The sequence below is a fragment of the Macrobrachium rosenbergii genome, chromosome 17 (genome assembly GCF_040412425.1).
Source record: "Macrobrachium rosenbergii isolate ZJJX-2024 chromosome 17, ASM4041242v1, whole genome shotgun sequence".
Lineage (NCBI taxonomy): Eukaryota > Metazoa > Arthropoda > Malacostraca > Decapoda > Palaemonidae > Macrobrachium > Macrobrachium rosenbergii.
Genome location: NC_089757.1, coordinates 18894656 through 18910823, shown reverse-complemented (window position 1 = coordinate 18910823; position 16168 = coordinate 18894656). Strand labels below are relative to the sequence as shown.

The window sequence follows — 16168 nt, the reverse complement described above, 5'->3', positions numbered from 1 at the left end:
GGACTTGTACTAATCCATGTAGTGGAAGCATGTCAATGAAAGATCCATGGCCAAAATGTGGTGTAGCAGACCATGTTATGAATTATTAAATGGCAAACTGATGTGGTGTCTAGTGGCTGGCAGATAAAAAGAGAATTCAAGATTGTAAAAGACTGGAGATGTGATACAAAGATGTCAAACAAGTCAGAAATTCAGGATATTTAAAAAGTTTTAAGAAAAAACCCAAAGTGAGGATCATGAGATTAAGGAAAAATGGGGAGAATTCAGACTGGAGAGAACTCATTTCACATCTAACCCAACAAAGGGAAAACCTGACACGAGACTAGAACTTCTTAATGTACTGTACTACTTCATTAATAATATGAGTAACATAAAATCCCCAATAACATAGTAGCCTAGAAATAAGATAAAATCATGCAAAGGGGGGACGAAAGCTAATTTCCCTCTCAGAGCTTATACAGTACTGTACATTGCCAATGTACTCGCTGAAAAAGTGTAAATGGTAATATATGCTGCATATAAAATGTAAATTATGCTGCTGGATTATTTTAACTGTGAAAAAAAGTGTAATGATGAGACAGTTTATGGAAATACTTACTGTATGGGGAAATTTTCTGAGCTGCTTATTTGCACTGGCTAACAGCTAAATGTTCTTTGGACTGCCATTTCATGCCATGTTATTTTGCAGATAATATTTCAAGTTGGAATTTCTTTATAAAATATTTCTAAAACCTCAAACAAGTTATTAGGTAATTACAGTAATTACATTAGTAGCATGTGAAGTAGTAGACTGCACTCATAGCCTAGCCTCTTAAAAAGTTCACTGGGTAAGCTGCACAAGACATCTGCACATTTTGGCAATGGATGAAAAGGGCCAACGGTATATGTAATTTATTTGTTACAAGTCAATATTTAAAATGAAGTCACTGAATAAGGGCTATCCATATAGCAAGAGAGATGGGGGTGCAACATTCTTCAATTGTTTTCCATGTGAGCTCTACAGTATTACACTACTCCTGTGTAAGTTTTGTTATGGCAATGCTTCAGCAAATGGTGAGATGATGTTAGCAGAAAGGTTGTACTCAGCAGAAAGGTTGTATTCAAAAGAGTAAAGCAGTGACAACTTACCTTAAGTTTAGGAGTGTGGGGTCTACACTTGATATTTGGCACTGGAGTGGAAGTTTTTTCAGGCACATGACTTGGGCTTTCATCAAACTTATTGTCTATTGTTTCAGTAATATCATAATCTTCCTTTAATTGCCTTCTTTCTCGCACTGACTCACGTATTTCCTCTCTTCTTTGATTATCAATATTATTTAAATCACTTTGGCTTTCTGAAAGTACATTAAGTTGCAATTCCTCAGGCCTAACATCATATGACTGGTCATGTTCAGGGAAATTTAAGTCACAGCTGGACAATACAGTTGCATCAAGATTGGTGTCACCAGGAGATGGAGCCCTAAAGCTTGTATTTCCAAAATCATTGCACTCCACTTCTTCCTCAGACCTTGCTGTTTCCTGCACATAGCTATCACCTGAATAGTGTTTTACCCTTTCTAAGTTACTCCTGCTTCTTTCAAATCGGTCAGTACGTGGTCTGTCATTTTCCTGCACTTTTCCCTGGCCTTCCAATCCAGTTTTCCAGTTCTCTTTCAAAGTTCTGTTTGTAATTTGCTCACAACCTGCACTTTTAAGAACACTTGAATTAGTACTGTTACAACCTAGATTACCAATCGACTGTGACAACTTCTTTTTAATCAAAGGGGATGATGGAAGATTTACCTTCTTTAGATTGTTCTTATCAGCTGCACTATGTAATCTCTTTGATTTATTGGTCCCAGAAACACTTTTTTTAGAAGCTAAATCCTTATCGAAACTACGAGTACGAGCCATTCTTGAATTACCTGAGTTATTATTTTTTGCTGACCTGTGAGTATCACTATCATTATGCACACCCCCATCACCAGATCCATACAAACTTAGCATGTCTGAACTATCAAGAAGCATTCGGTGTTGATTCTCAATACTTTTATAGTGTGTGTTGTAATCTATTTCACAAGCTGGCTTTTGACTTTTTATTCTTGACATTAATGAATCCATCCTAAGTTTTCTCATTTCTTGACTTAGGTCTGAATGTAAGACACCTCTGTTAACCAAGTCTTGTCGTAATGGTGGAGATTGTGTGGATACCACAGTTTGTATGTTCTTGTGTGCCAGAGGTTTTAACCTCCTTGGGCTCCCCATCATCTGTTTCTGTTGTGATGGCAATGGCGAAAAATGTGGGAGAGGAACATCCGTAGGTGATAAACTGCTAGCACTTCTTGAAAGATGCCTAGCACTCTCCAAGTTACCAGAATTCTTTACCTCATTGTTATTCACAATACTGCTAGTTGGTCTGTTACTGGTAACTATTTGATCAGAATCATCTTGTTCAAAAGTGTTATCTTCAATACGACCTAGATTAAGTGGTTCAATATGTTCCTCAGCCAAGGAAAAATAATCAGAGTGAGCACTCCCCTCCCTGTCTGAGCTGCGACTTCTTCTACCAAGCTTAGCAGATCCGTTCCGTAAGGGGACTAATGATTCTGCCTGTAAGTATGGAAAAGTAAATTAGCTAAAGCTATTAAAACTTTAGATAGATGTTAAAACTTAAGATAATTAATTATGGCCAAAGTGCTTATTCTGATAATATACAATGTTTTAAAAATTATGAAATCAATATCCTGAAAGTTAAAATTTATATAATTATTTGTTCTATGTTTATTTCAGCCTTGATCTTGACAATTTTTGTGAATAATTGGCACCAAGCAATTTTTGTGAATGCTTGACACCAAGATAAACAAACACACACACACACAATTTACTGAGATACTTGTGGTATGTGCATTAAAATTCATATGCAAATCCCGGTATCTGTGTAAATGTAATTTTCCTTGGACATTCAGAGGCATGGTTCTTATACATACACTGGACCCCCACTATACTGTATCATGGTTCAGCATTCGTGGCTTCAGTTAGTTGTGGATTTTTCTGTGGAACGTAAAGCCAAATAAATTGTAGAAAATTCACTAATTCCCAGATTTTTTTTGTAAAGCAATACTCACTAATTACTGTATTTTCATGTTATTTTTGTGACTAAATACATTTTTTATGATAAAAAATTATTTCACTAATTTTCAAATATTAATATTAATGTAAACAGCAAATATCAATAAAATGTATTTTTTCTTAAAAAGTAAAATCCATCAAAATCACAAAACAGCCGTTTCCTGATTCGTTTTACCAAAGTAACCACATAGCTGTTTCCTGATTCGTTTTACCAAAGTAACCACATAGCTGTTTCCTGATTCGTTTTACCAAAGTAAACACATCACAGTTCACCCCACCTCTCTCTCTCTCTCTCTCTCTCTCTCTCTCTCTCTCTCTCTCTCTCTCTCTCTCTCTACTGATATCCTTCAATGAAATATGAATTGCTTTATCATAAATATAGAAATACAAAATTAAAATGCCAAGAAGTTCACGATGCATACAAATGAGTGCTTCTTCACAATGCATACAAATGAGTGTGTGCATACGTATGTACAGTGCTCCCCCATTTTTTGCGGGGATAGATTAGGTTCCAGAAAATGCAAAATCCCCTCTGAAAATGCTTGTAACTGCCAAATACCCTGTACCCCCTAAACTACAACACTTATAACTGTCTATTTTAATAGTTCACTGCCTAATTTAATAGTTCAAACAAAAATACACCCAAAACTATCATCCCAAAACACCCTATTACAAATGTTACTATTAAGTATATATGTAAATGCCCCCTAAAACGCTTATAACAATGATTTACTGATTTTAAAATAATATTAATGTAAACACAGCAAAATAGCTATAAAATGTTTAAAACAAATTAAATAAAACTAATACAAATTAAATAAATCTGTCTTACAGAACATATGACAACTAATCAAGTCACCCTTGTATACATAAGCATAGCCATTTTCTCTCACAGTACTGAAGTCATTCCGTTTTCCTTTTACATTGGTAAAAACAATTCAAATTATCACTAATTTGCTTTTTTTTTTCGTAGAGCAACACTGTTTATTCACTAATTACTGTATTTTTTTCATAATGTGTTCCTGACTAAATGCAGATATTAATAATGAAAATGATTGATAGTGTACTTATACAGTATTTGTTAAGCTCATTCTAGGGCCCACATGATTTTCTCTCTCTCTCTCTCTCTCTCTCTCTCTCTCTCTCTCTCTCTCTCTCTCTCTCTCTCTCTCTCTCTCTCTCAAGGGTAACGTAAGATGTATTTGAAATTACATTACTGCAAAGTGTTTTTGGATGATGAGCATACTGTACAATATGTAAAATATTTGCTAATTATTTTCATCTTATTTTCCAGTCTGCTTTTATTGAAATGCAAAAAGTTGTAAGTATAGCATGGAAAATATGAAAAATGAATGGCAAAGTAACATCATGTTTATCTATAAAAGTATACTGCACAAAAATAAATTGTTTTGTACAGTACAGGCTTAAATACTGTATGAAAGAAAATGGCTGTGCCCAAATATAGGGCAAACTTGATTAGTTTTCACACTTAGCTGTAAGCCATATATTTTTAAGAGTAATGTTGTAAGATGACTTTGAAATGATATTCAAGTGTTTTAAGATAGTAGTTTAAGTTATATTTGGTGTAGGATGATAATTTAAGGTATATCCATATTTGGTGTTTGAACTATTAAAATAGGCAGTTATAAGCATTTTTAGAGGGGGCACTAACTTATTGCAGATTTCAGCTTATCACAGATGGTTGTGGTCCCTAATCCCCGTGAATACCAGGAGTCGATTGTACATACATAAAGTATGGAAATTTCTTAGAGTTTTTTGTGGTTTAAAATATATAATGGGGTTTAAAAGTAAACTAATGACTTTTTTTCTAACAAATAAAATTTCTACAAAATATAATGTTTAGTATTTTGTAAAAAAACAAATTCCTGATTTATAGTAAAGGTAGCATTATTAATTTATTTGGTTTGTTGGTGCTTATATACATGAAATTTGCTTACATCCATTTGAAGCTTTGCAAACACTGAAGCATGTGTCTGACCATGTAGGCCTACTCTCCCCACAATCTTCATGATTAACTTTGGTAAAGTAAACTACAGTACAATGATATATTTACACATTCCTGAAAAATATTCTTTTCCTAGCATACCATAATTGCAAAATAAAATTATCCCTCTGCAAAAGACATAAACCAGACCTATATCACATCCCTCATCAACCTAAGGTAATTTTCATTTAAATTAAGTAATTAAAATACACAATATTGTATCTCATTATATTTCAAGTATATATGCCCAGCCATGTTACTAAAGTACACTGTATACTGTACCTAATTTATATTTCAAGTACAGATATCCACCCATGAAAAGAAAAGTTAGATGGATATTTAAACACGGGAGTCAGCAAACTATGAAATGGCTAAAGAAATTGTGAAATTTCCTTTTACTGAGTGCTGTACGGTTAACTGACATTTTTTCTTTTGCAACTTTATCATTTACCAGCCAAAGGATGCATTGTGAAATGAAATGGGTATTGAAGGGCTACTATAAAAGGTTTTGAGAAACGTAAGGTTCACTGATGATTTCAGATTTGTACTAAGCAGGAAAAATTTGTCAAATGTTTGAATGGAAAATACTTATATTTGCCCTTGTGACTGTTTTGAATTTCAAAGGAAATCTATTAATTTTATGATGAAGGAAGAGCAATATTAAGGTTTATGAATTCCATGCAATTAAAAGTATCATGTAATTAATTATATTGTATTGTTATATTCAATAACACTGTGGAACTACCATTATTAGTTTCCATTATCCTACACTTTTTTCTCAGGCTTATCCTACTAATACATATAGCAGCAAACATCTTTTATTGCAAACCAATGGAGTCAACTGGGATTTTTCAGTTTCATTAGCTAAACCATAAATTTTGACCAAGCATATAACTAGAAGCAAATGCATTTGGGCTTTTTCTCCTTCAAATTTCCCTACATTAACTCTTTTAATTATACACTGTCTAAACTTTCTTAAAAACTTGTTGCTTGTGTGTTAAAAGACACTAATATTAAATTGTCTCGGCACTATTTACTGATTAATACAGAATGTATGCCTAGTCCTATTCAAGAGCATTTTAAGGAGTTTTCCCAAAGACTAAATGACACATCAATCAAGGTCTAGACCATATCCAGAGAACATTTGAATAACTTTCAGCTCACTGAAGAATGCTAAAAAAAATAGCTTGCTTCCTACAGTGCACCACACAGAGGATATCATAGGAATATGATGGGGAAGTGCAGAAGTTATTCAAAATTACAGAACATTAAATCCAGTACAGTATACCCATTGTGTTAAGTCCATTAACTTGCCCACGACAAGCCTAAAGTTCAATAAATCTAAACAACAGACTAACTGCAACTGAATCTTAACAAGTAACGTTGTCAAAGGTTTGAAGGTTTTACATGGGGTGCAACAAATATAATACTGCACTGTAATATGTATGCATCAAAAACAGTAAAATTGCTGATATTGACAAAAAAGTGTTTAACTCATAGCTACAGGATTATCAAGAGTCTCTACAATTCTGAATGTTTGAGAATGGCTATGTGGAGTGTGCCATAGCTACATCAGGATGGAAGTATGTACAGTGTAATGATAATGGGGTGTGATGATAACCGAAAATCGGTGATTTCCAGCACTTTTTCTGCGATTTTTGGGCTTATCGGCGCCGAAAAGTGCTGATTTTCGGTTATCGGCACCTCTGTTAGGTATGTATTGGTGCCAATACCCAATTATCGGCGCCGACAAGCGGAAATCGGTGATTTTCAGCACCGAAAATTGCTGATTTTCAGCGCTGGACAAGCTCCATAAAACCGGATCGCCATTAACCAAGCCCACCGTTAACCGGGACTGCCTGTACAGTACTAAGATGTGCCAAGTGATTTTTTATTTCATGCTAATTTACAGTACTACCTGTAGTTGATTTTAAAAACTGCTAATTAGACATTTTAATTGGTCAATCACAGTACGGTAGCTTATTCTATTTTGCTAGGACTGAAGAACATTGTTCCCAGTTATTTTCGAAGTACTAAACTTTATAAACAAACAACATTTATACACTCATGGGGAGGTAACTAAGAGGTATAAAGATGATTTTGTTACCTTCCAAGTTTCTGCAGTATCTACCCATTGCACTATTATGGGTGCTACTATTCAAATTAACAAGCTTTGAATTGTACTGGACAATAGCTTTACGAGAGCAAGGCTTTCAATATTTGCGAAAGGATTTGCATCCCAATAAGCAAGCATTCAATATGCATTTCACAAGTCATTGTCAAAAGGCAACAATTCTGGTACTGATTCTAAATACTGTAGCTATATAAAATAACCTAAGTACAATAGCATTTTTGACTGTCTCATATATACAGCCTTTATAATGATCAACAATCAAAATTTTACCTGTTGCACAGATGAATTGGTGCTTGCAGAGCTATCCCTAGTGGCTTTCAGAGGCTGGGATCTTTTGCTGTTATCTCGTTCTTTACAACGTGCCTGAATTTCTCGCAGTCGCTTCACGTTATCTTGCATGAAATCGCGCCGACTCTGACCTAAATTAAATCCAGAAACACAAGAGCTCAGTTACAAAATGAATACTGTATTCCTAAAATCATTAATTTACATAATTAAACTGAATTGCTACAATGCACCACAACATTCCTATATCATTTTCTTAGTCATAAATGAAAAATTAACTATTTAAGTAAAGAAAAGAATTATCATCATGAAAAAAATCAATATCACTTATCCCAAGTGAACCTAAGTGACACTCCTAAACAGTTGATCACCTCCAACTTTATGAACTTTTCATTATGAAAAGAAATTTATTCGTAACTTTATGAAAAGAAATTTGCTACAAAACTGTTGATCCACTCCAACTAACTTTATGAAAAGAAATTTGTTCCAAAACAGTTGATCCCTCCAACTTTATGAAAAGAAATTTACTCTCAAAATAAACAATAAGGAGTAATAATTCTGTAAACTTCTTTTGTACAGACAATACATTACTCAACAGATCAAATGCAAATTTCAACATGAATACTGTACCTATCTGTACCCTAAAATAGTACTTTAGTTACATTAAAGTCACATTTTGTAATCCCCTTGTGCCTATGAAGAAAAGAGTACACAGTGCTCACAAATCTTGCAAGTTATAAATTAATTTTGGATGCTCAGGACAACATGACAGTATTCAAATGTTTAATATTTACAAAACAAAGATTCATTGAAGTTAAAGTGTGCTGTAATCCATCACCTGACGAGGTTCTGAGATAACAGGTTTGATTATGAGCAAGATCCCATATTCAATCACAGCTGAAACTTAATAATCAGTAAAAACTTCTAAAAGAATTATATGTGATTTGAGTAACAATATCTTAGTCCCTGGGGTACTGATTAGGACTGAACTCTCCTTTTCATGGTCATCAGGATTATAAAATGAGAGAACCCATTCAAAGTCTCCAAAACAATTGGTTTTTTTAGTTACTGTACTGAACTCCAGTTAATTTCATTAATACTCTTGGTATCAGTGTCTTCAACTGCCAAGAGCAGTAAAAAAAATGTCTATTTCAGTAACCTATATAACTTAGTAAAAAACAAATAAAACAATAATTTTAGTTCCAACAGCCTGAACTACACCCTAACTGGACAATGGAAGTGAAGAAATAAGGCATATGTCAACCACTGCCTTCATGTGGTAACTTATGGAGAGCCGTAACTTTTAAAAAAAATTTCTTTTTAATACAACTATTACAATTAGCACATCACAGCAAGGTTAAGACAAAATCCATGGTAAGCTTTAGTATGAGCCATAGTTTACACACTTTCAAACTTTTTTTTTTAAGTTCTAGGTGTGAAAAATGTAATTATGGACTGTTAACAAAAACTTTACACCTTAATACTCTGAAAATATCAAGTCAATGAGTAATAAATCACTTAGAATATTATACTCACTTCACAGAATTAAAAAACACAGACAACTGTTCAATAAAAGAAGGTAAAAGCAGTTTGGTTAAGCATTCAATAACCATGATTTTAAGCAGACACAATGAAGAGATGCATACAGTATATAAACAGGTTTACAGAGTTTCATTCTTGATATGTGTACCATAACTCAACTGCAATCAATTTGCAAAGGAAACATTAAAAGCATAAAAAGAAAACACTGGACTACCCTTCTTGCTCATGACATGAGAGGTCAGCAGCATTCTCACACGTATTTACAAACTGCAATACCAACGACTGCAAAAAAGTGAGTACCTCACAAGAAAATGTATAACCTAAGACTGAATCTTAAGAACTGAAAAGTACAATCAGCTAATGATTCTTCAGCTGTCATCCAATATGCATTAAACCAAAGGAAATCTTATATTAAACTTAGCAGGCTATTTTCGAGTTACAGGTATTTTGGCACACCAAATTATACTTATGATCAAATACCAATAAGAATTTAATGTATTTAGACAATAAATGAATCTAGCAATATAAACTCAATTAAGGAGTTTAATTTTTATAGCATAGCATGAAACAGACAGACGTTAATAAACTTTCATCTTGAAGTTATGACAACCTTGTCTCTTCAAAAAAAGGGGGCTATTTGAATGATTCATTAAACAGAGGATGGTACGGAAAACTGTACTTCAGAGATGATACTCTGGTTGCAATGTCAACAATGATCAAGGACAACTACTGCCAAAAAGAAAAGATCTAGGCAATGAGTAATTAATCACTGAGAATATTATACCCACTTCACAGAATTTGAAAAAAAAAAAGGACAGTCATCCAATGAAAGAAGGCAAAAGCCGTTAGTTATGCATTCAATAGCCATTGTTTCCAGCAAAAACAATACAGGAATACCAACAATATGTAAACAGGTTTACAGTTTCATTCTTGATATCTGCATCATAACAACTGCAAAATATTGGCAACATATGATGAATGAATGCCCATGATGTGTATGAACTTACAGCACCACCCTGCTATGGGGATGGTGTGTATGGAACAGTTGCCTAAGCAGGATAAATTATTGTTGCTATACTTCTTCCCAACAAATGTCCATCAAACTAAGGAACTTGGCCCACATGTGTAGGTGAGATCAATTGAAGTCAAAGTTGCCATGGGCTATCCACTTCCCTGTTTAGGTGGCACCACCTCTTTCAGCAACAAGATAAACCAGGACAACCAGGACAGCTAAAGAGTAGCATCTGCTAGGAAAATTTGGAAGTTTTTTCTGCCTACCTCATACGTCCAAAACTGTACCTTTTCTTTCACAAAGAGGTCCCTTGAACTTTGACTAAAGAGTCTTCCACCTATTATGAGCGAAGGGATTACCTCCCCCTCCTGGGCAACTCACTCTCACTCCACCACCTTGGATGGTACCAAAAACATTAGCTTCATCAATTTGGAATGTTCTACTTCCAACCTCAATGGAAGAAAGCACATTTAAAATCCTTACAGCTTACAAACTGTAGAAGGCATGCAGTTTCAAAATGTAACATTAACCCTACCTACTGGGATTCTGGAAATCTTGACTGATTGAATATAAGGCATCTTGCTTACTTCTTTCTGCAGGATGAACTGTAATGCCCTGAATCCCTATTGTAAGGGAACCTTGATGCCTTTCTCGTATTTTGCGACCCTCTGGTGATAAGCCACGTCGCATCAAAGGGAGGTTCATGATGCAGTGTCATGACATTGTTTTACCTGTAAAGCAGATTTTGCATACATTTATAACTATAATCAAAGAGTTTACTGTACACACAATTAAGAATTTCAAGACTTACAAAATCTTTTTAAAGATATTATGCACCTGATATTGGTTATTTCAGGCATAATTGTATTAATGAAGTGTGTTGCACCTGTCAGACAAATTTACTGAATGGTAACATGAATTCCAAACTGTTATTGTATAAACATCCCTAGGCAAAAATAACTAACTAACAAGACAGAACTATTAAAAGGTAAATACCTCTTAATGCAAGTAAATAATTATTATACAGTCAACTATAGATGTATAATAATACCTACAGAAGTAATGTATATAAATTTTCAAGAACCAAATATTGGAGGAATTGCAATAAAATACATGAAGTCACCATAGCCTTGAGAATTGCTCAACTTACCCTGAGGCTTATTTGCATAAGCGATATGCTGTACAATAATATAGGGGCAGCTTTACTGTATTAAGCAATGCTGTACTGAGTTACACACCCACTAATGGGATTTATGTATATTACAATGAGTTGCACAATAATAACTATGAAAAGCACGTCAGAAACAAGAGAAAAGTATCTAAATTTTAAGAGATAAATCCTTGACAAAACTACTGCTGTAACTGAGGCAACTACTGTAATGACCTATAAACTAACAAAAGTCAACTTTGTATATTATAAAAAATTGATTTACAAAGCTCTAATTCACAAAACATGACAACCCTGTAAGGAAAACTATCATTTCAAAACAACAATCTTTTTCTACCAAATTTATGATGTTAGGAAAGCATTAAATATACTGTGTAAGAGGCAAACAGATGGACTGCAGATATACAATAACCAAATTTGACTGACAATATCATTACACTGCATTCCAACAATTACAGTACTGCAATTCAGGTAAGTTAAAATTGTAAAACAGGCTCCAATTTCATGTTAAAGCTAGGAATCCTTAACCAAACCTAGATTATGGGTGAGAAAAAGTATAAAACTAGTGCCAGCAGTACTTTGCTATGATGGACTAAGGTTAACAATTTTCTTAAACAGCCTAAATTAAAACATGATAGGGAAATAAATTCCTAAATACAAAACAATGAATACTGCTTTGTTTTGCATAGTTGCAAAAGAGGTTGAATTCACACCAACCAAACATGTACAGTACTTTGTAATTATCTTCCCACTCCAACCCACTATCGTACTTAGAATCCCTTCTTTTACCTTTCTTTTTGCCCCAGCAATGATATTTTATGTCTTTAGATTCTAATTTTAGCCCTTCATTTAACTGCCTAGGAAAACTCACTGAACCTAGAAATATGACATTTTATAATAAAATAAGGTTTTATATATACTTACCAAGTAATTATATAGCTATAGTTTCTACTTTAAACTGCAGCTTAAGAATTGAAAATTCGTGGTAGCACTCTTTTGTTTTGGTGCAGGTAAGTGCCCCGCCCACTTTCGGGGAAGAATAGGTACAATGTAGCTAAAGAGCTCAGTTCGTTTATGCTCCAAGTCCATGTGCGGGGAGGAGGGACGAGCTCTGTTCATGTACTTACTTGGTAAGTATAAATAAAACCTTATTTTATTATAAAAATGTCATTTTTATATATGACACTTACCAAGTAATTGCATAGCTGAATCCCACATTGACAGGAGGTGGGAAGAATGGACATGTGCTACTCCAAAAACATTATAAAGAAATGCATTTTGAAATAGAAAAGAAAAGCTAGCATTGTGGTAATGCTTGTTGTAACCTTACCTGGGGAGAGAGCAAGAGCAGGAAGATATATACTGACTCTTCGTTGTTGCTCATCTCGACCCATAGGGACATGACCAGTAGTGTCAGGATTGTCCCTACTTCAGTAGGAGCTTTGTGGTCAGGAGTGCTTCTATGACTCGACAAAGCTTGAACACAACAGTTGCCCTTGCCCTGGGCAATGATATGATATGATGATATGAGAGCATAAATTAAATGAAATTTAAATACCAACTACCACCAAGTAACTCTCTCCATCCTATAAATGTAAATTCATAATTTGGACTGTGTTTTTTCACATCACTTCCAGTGATTACTAGGTACGTTTGTCTTCTTTTAATAAGTAAAGTTTTAAAGAATAATCTCTGTGCACTGGAAATCTCTCTCTCAATCTCTGCTCTCTCTCTCTCTCTCTCTCTCAGATTTCTATTTTTAAATGCTCTCAGATTTTTTTTTTTTAAATGCAAGTATAGTACAGTACTAATTAATTTTCATTATTTTATGCTATAGTTTTGCTATGCTATATCATCTTATTATTTGAAGCTACATTGGTCTCCCTTTAGGAATTGAAAGGCTCATTAATTGATCATTTTATACCAGAGTACTTGCATATCCTATTATAACTTCCTTTCTTTGAGGGCTGATGCTTTGTTTTGGGGTGATATCCATTATTCCTTGTGTTGATCTAGAGGTTCTTTAATGGACTGGGTTAATCGAAGGCTACTGAACCAAAACTATAATTGTTTCTTCCTCACCATCGCCTTGGGATAAACGCAGATGTGGCAGAACAGGAGGAAAGTGCTGTCACATTGTCTCAATATTTTCATATTCTATTTCTAACAATAATATTATCCTAAAACTGCAATCAATGATAATGAGATTTGTTTCTTAAATAAAGCCTTTTTTAAAGAATCACAACGGAATCTTCAATAGCCTTATCTGCACAAAGAGGAAAGTACATTAGGCATTGCTCTTTCACCCTCCCGAGACCCTCCTTTGACCAAGTACACCAGGGAGACTGAAGTTTATCAATTTGTTGTGTAACATCAAAATATTGAAATGCCATAATCCCTTTCAGTAATAAATACCTCTCTAACTGAATATAATTACTGAGATTAAAACAAGATGAAAAAGTGTGCCTTCTAGCTATAACTCCTAAACTCATGGTAAGAATAGGCAATGTGCAATAATAAGGACAAGACGGGGTAAACTCTTGGCATGTGAAGATTTGTTGGGAACCAGTGACCCCATGCCAGGTGCAAGTGAAAATTTGTTGGGAACCACTGACCTGAGGCCCTATGGTAGGTTAGATCTGGTAAGGTATGGTTAGAAAGCATCCCTGAATTTGATGGTGGCCCTAGGTCAGGTTATGTGCATGTGGTGGTGTGTGTGGAGGGGGGGGGGGGTTTAGACAAAAAAAAAAAAAGCTCTTATTTAGACTAGGATGCTTCTGAGTAACTGGTGTTTTGACACCTTTGCTCTTAAAAATGCATCTGGTAATTGTCACTATCAGCATGAATCGCATATTTTTCCAACTAGTCAGTCCTCCTTTAAAATCCCCAATTTACCACTGGGGGTCCCCCACAGAATAACTGTTATATTTTATGGGCTGGGGAAACACAAAAACTAGTTTGCAACTATAATAATGGTTAGTGTTGCATGCACCCCTAATAATGGTTATAACTGCACAAAATATAGCCTAAACAGTGAGAAAACTACTAGGGTAGACTATGCCTCTGGCAAGGAAATTTTGGTAAATTTTTAGAAAGAGGAACCAGCCCAAAATGACATGAAAATATGTTTTTCTAGGTGATTTTGATGTGTTTTGCACGAATATCACCTTCATTTTCCTCGAAATTAACGGTTTTAGACTTTACTCGAGCACCTACAGTTTCCGGGCCCACTCGACCGCCGACCGAAATCGGCGGAAGAACACCAAAAGCAACATGTCGTCCTGTTTATGTGTGCTGTCAGTAAGGCCGTGGCGGAACAGGCGCCGCGCCTTATCCGCATATTTAAAGATTCTTGGCAAGCACGACATTTTCTGGCAAGAGGTAATGTTGCACTGCGCGCGCTAGCCACAGGGGTTACAGTAAGGCCGTGTTCTTCCGCCGATTTCGGTCGGCGGTCGAGTGGGCCCAGGAAACTGTAGGTGCTCCGAGTAAAGTCTAAAACCGTTAATTTCCGAGGAAAATGAAGGTGATATTCGTGCAAAACACATCAAAATCACCTAGAAAAACATATTTTCATGTCATTTTGGGCTGGTTCCTCTTTCTAAAATAATACCGAAATTTCAAGTATAGAAAGTATTACTCTATCATAGCTGTTTCCGGTTCACAAGTAGGCCTACTGCAAAGTAAACCGCTGCTTATCCAGTTTTGTAGGTTAACTAGGTTGCACTAAGCCTACGGGCTTGCTCAATCCAGTCTTGTTTGACCGATTGATTTAATGGAAGCCTATACCACAACTAATTCAGGCTTAGCATCATATACATGGTTGGGGTACGGCAGCTTTCCGGCAGATTACGCTGCCTGCAAAGTAAGCAAGCACAAATGTTGCCACTTGGCTAATACATTCCAACTCCAGTTTGACTATTTTTGCCTATGCAGATAAGCCTATGTAAGTACGAACTGCCATTTCTAACGCCTACACCAGCGTAGTTTATACATGCTACATATAAATATTATATCATCCAAAAGCCCAAGGCTATTGGGTACAAACTAAGATCTCCATTCCCGTAAGCTCGATTACAGCAACAGCTACGGTAGAATACGAGTTACACCTGCTTACAGAATACTGAGCTTCACAAAATTCTCTTACCGATGAGATGACAGCTTCTAAAGCATGCACGCAGCTCTCGAAGTAGGCAAACACACTTAACTCATCGGATTCCCATCACTCGCTGAGCGCTTACTACCTTGTTTTTGTTTTGGTTGTTAGCGTTTCTTCCCTGTCGTCATAGCAACAAGTGACACAAACATCATAGAAAACGGAATTTTGTGATGGCCCTTTGACGAGAGAGACCATTACATTTGTAATGTGAACACATCTCGCCAATATATATATAGTTCCCGGAAGATTGTTGAACAAATCACCTATGCATCTACTCACGTAAAAATATGATAAGCACTGAAACGCAACCATGCAATGAAGGAAGTTAGTAAGCGCTGCCATACTTCCTCTCCAAAACTAGGAATGTGGGACAAGTTCTTTACCAACGTCTGTGAAACTGCCCTGAACTCTCTGAGAGTGGTGAATTGACAGATCTGCGAGTTGTTTGAATGAGTCCACATGTCCACACCAGGAGCAGATTCTTATACCTTTTAATTTCTAATCACGCTTACGGGAAGACATTAGTCAAGGACTCGTGCTGACACAAGGTCAGCTTAATCTAAAACCCACCATTAGAAAAAGAGATACGACAGGGAAGAACAACTTCTTCAGGAAAACTATAGACTGAAACTAACATATAAACGGGGCCTACCAGACAGACCTAATGAAGTCCAACGGGAAGACCTCAAAAAATAAACCTAGCTGGTGATAATGATAAATCGTATTAAAATGTCGTATTGTTCCTGTGATTTTTC

At 35.4% G+C, this 16168-nt stretch overlaps 1 protein-coding gene across 1 annotated transcript in view; it reads right to left on the bottom strand.

The window, feature by feature from the left end:
• LOC136847766 (uncharacterized) overlaps positions 1 to 16168 on the bottom strand; it is a 185109-nt gene that overhangs the window by 27221 nt on the left and 141720 nt on the right. Inside the window, exons 4-6 of the mRNA XM_067119648.1 lie at positions 10674 to 10817; positions 7518 to 7666; positions 1129 to 2589 (exon numbers count right to left, since the gene is read on the bottom strand). Coding sequence (XP_066975749.1) covers positions 1129 to 2589; positions 7518 to 7666; positions 10674 to 10791 — 1728 coding nt within the window. The 5' untranslated portion in view covers positions 10792 to 10817. The remainder of the gene's footprint in view (positions 1 to 1128; positions 2590 to 7517; positions 7667 to 10673; positions 10818 to 16168) is intronic.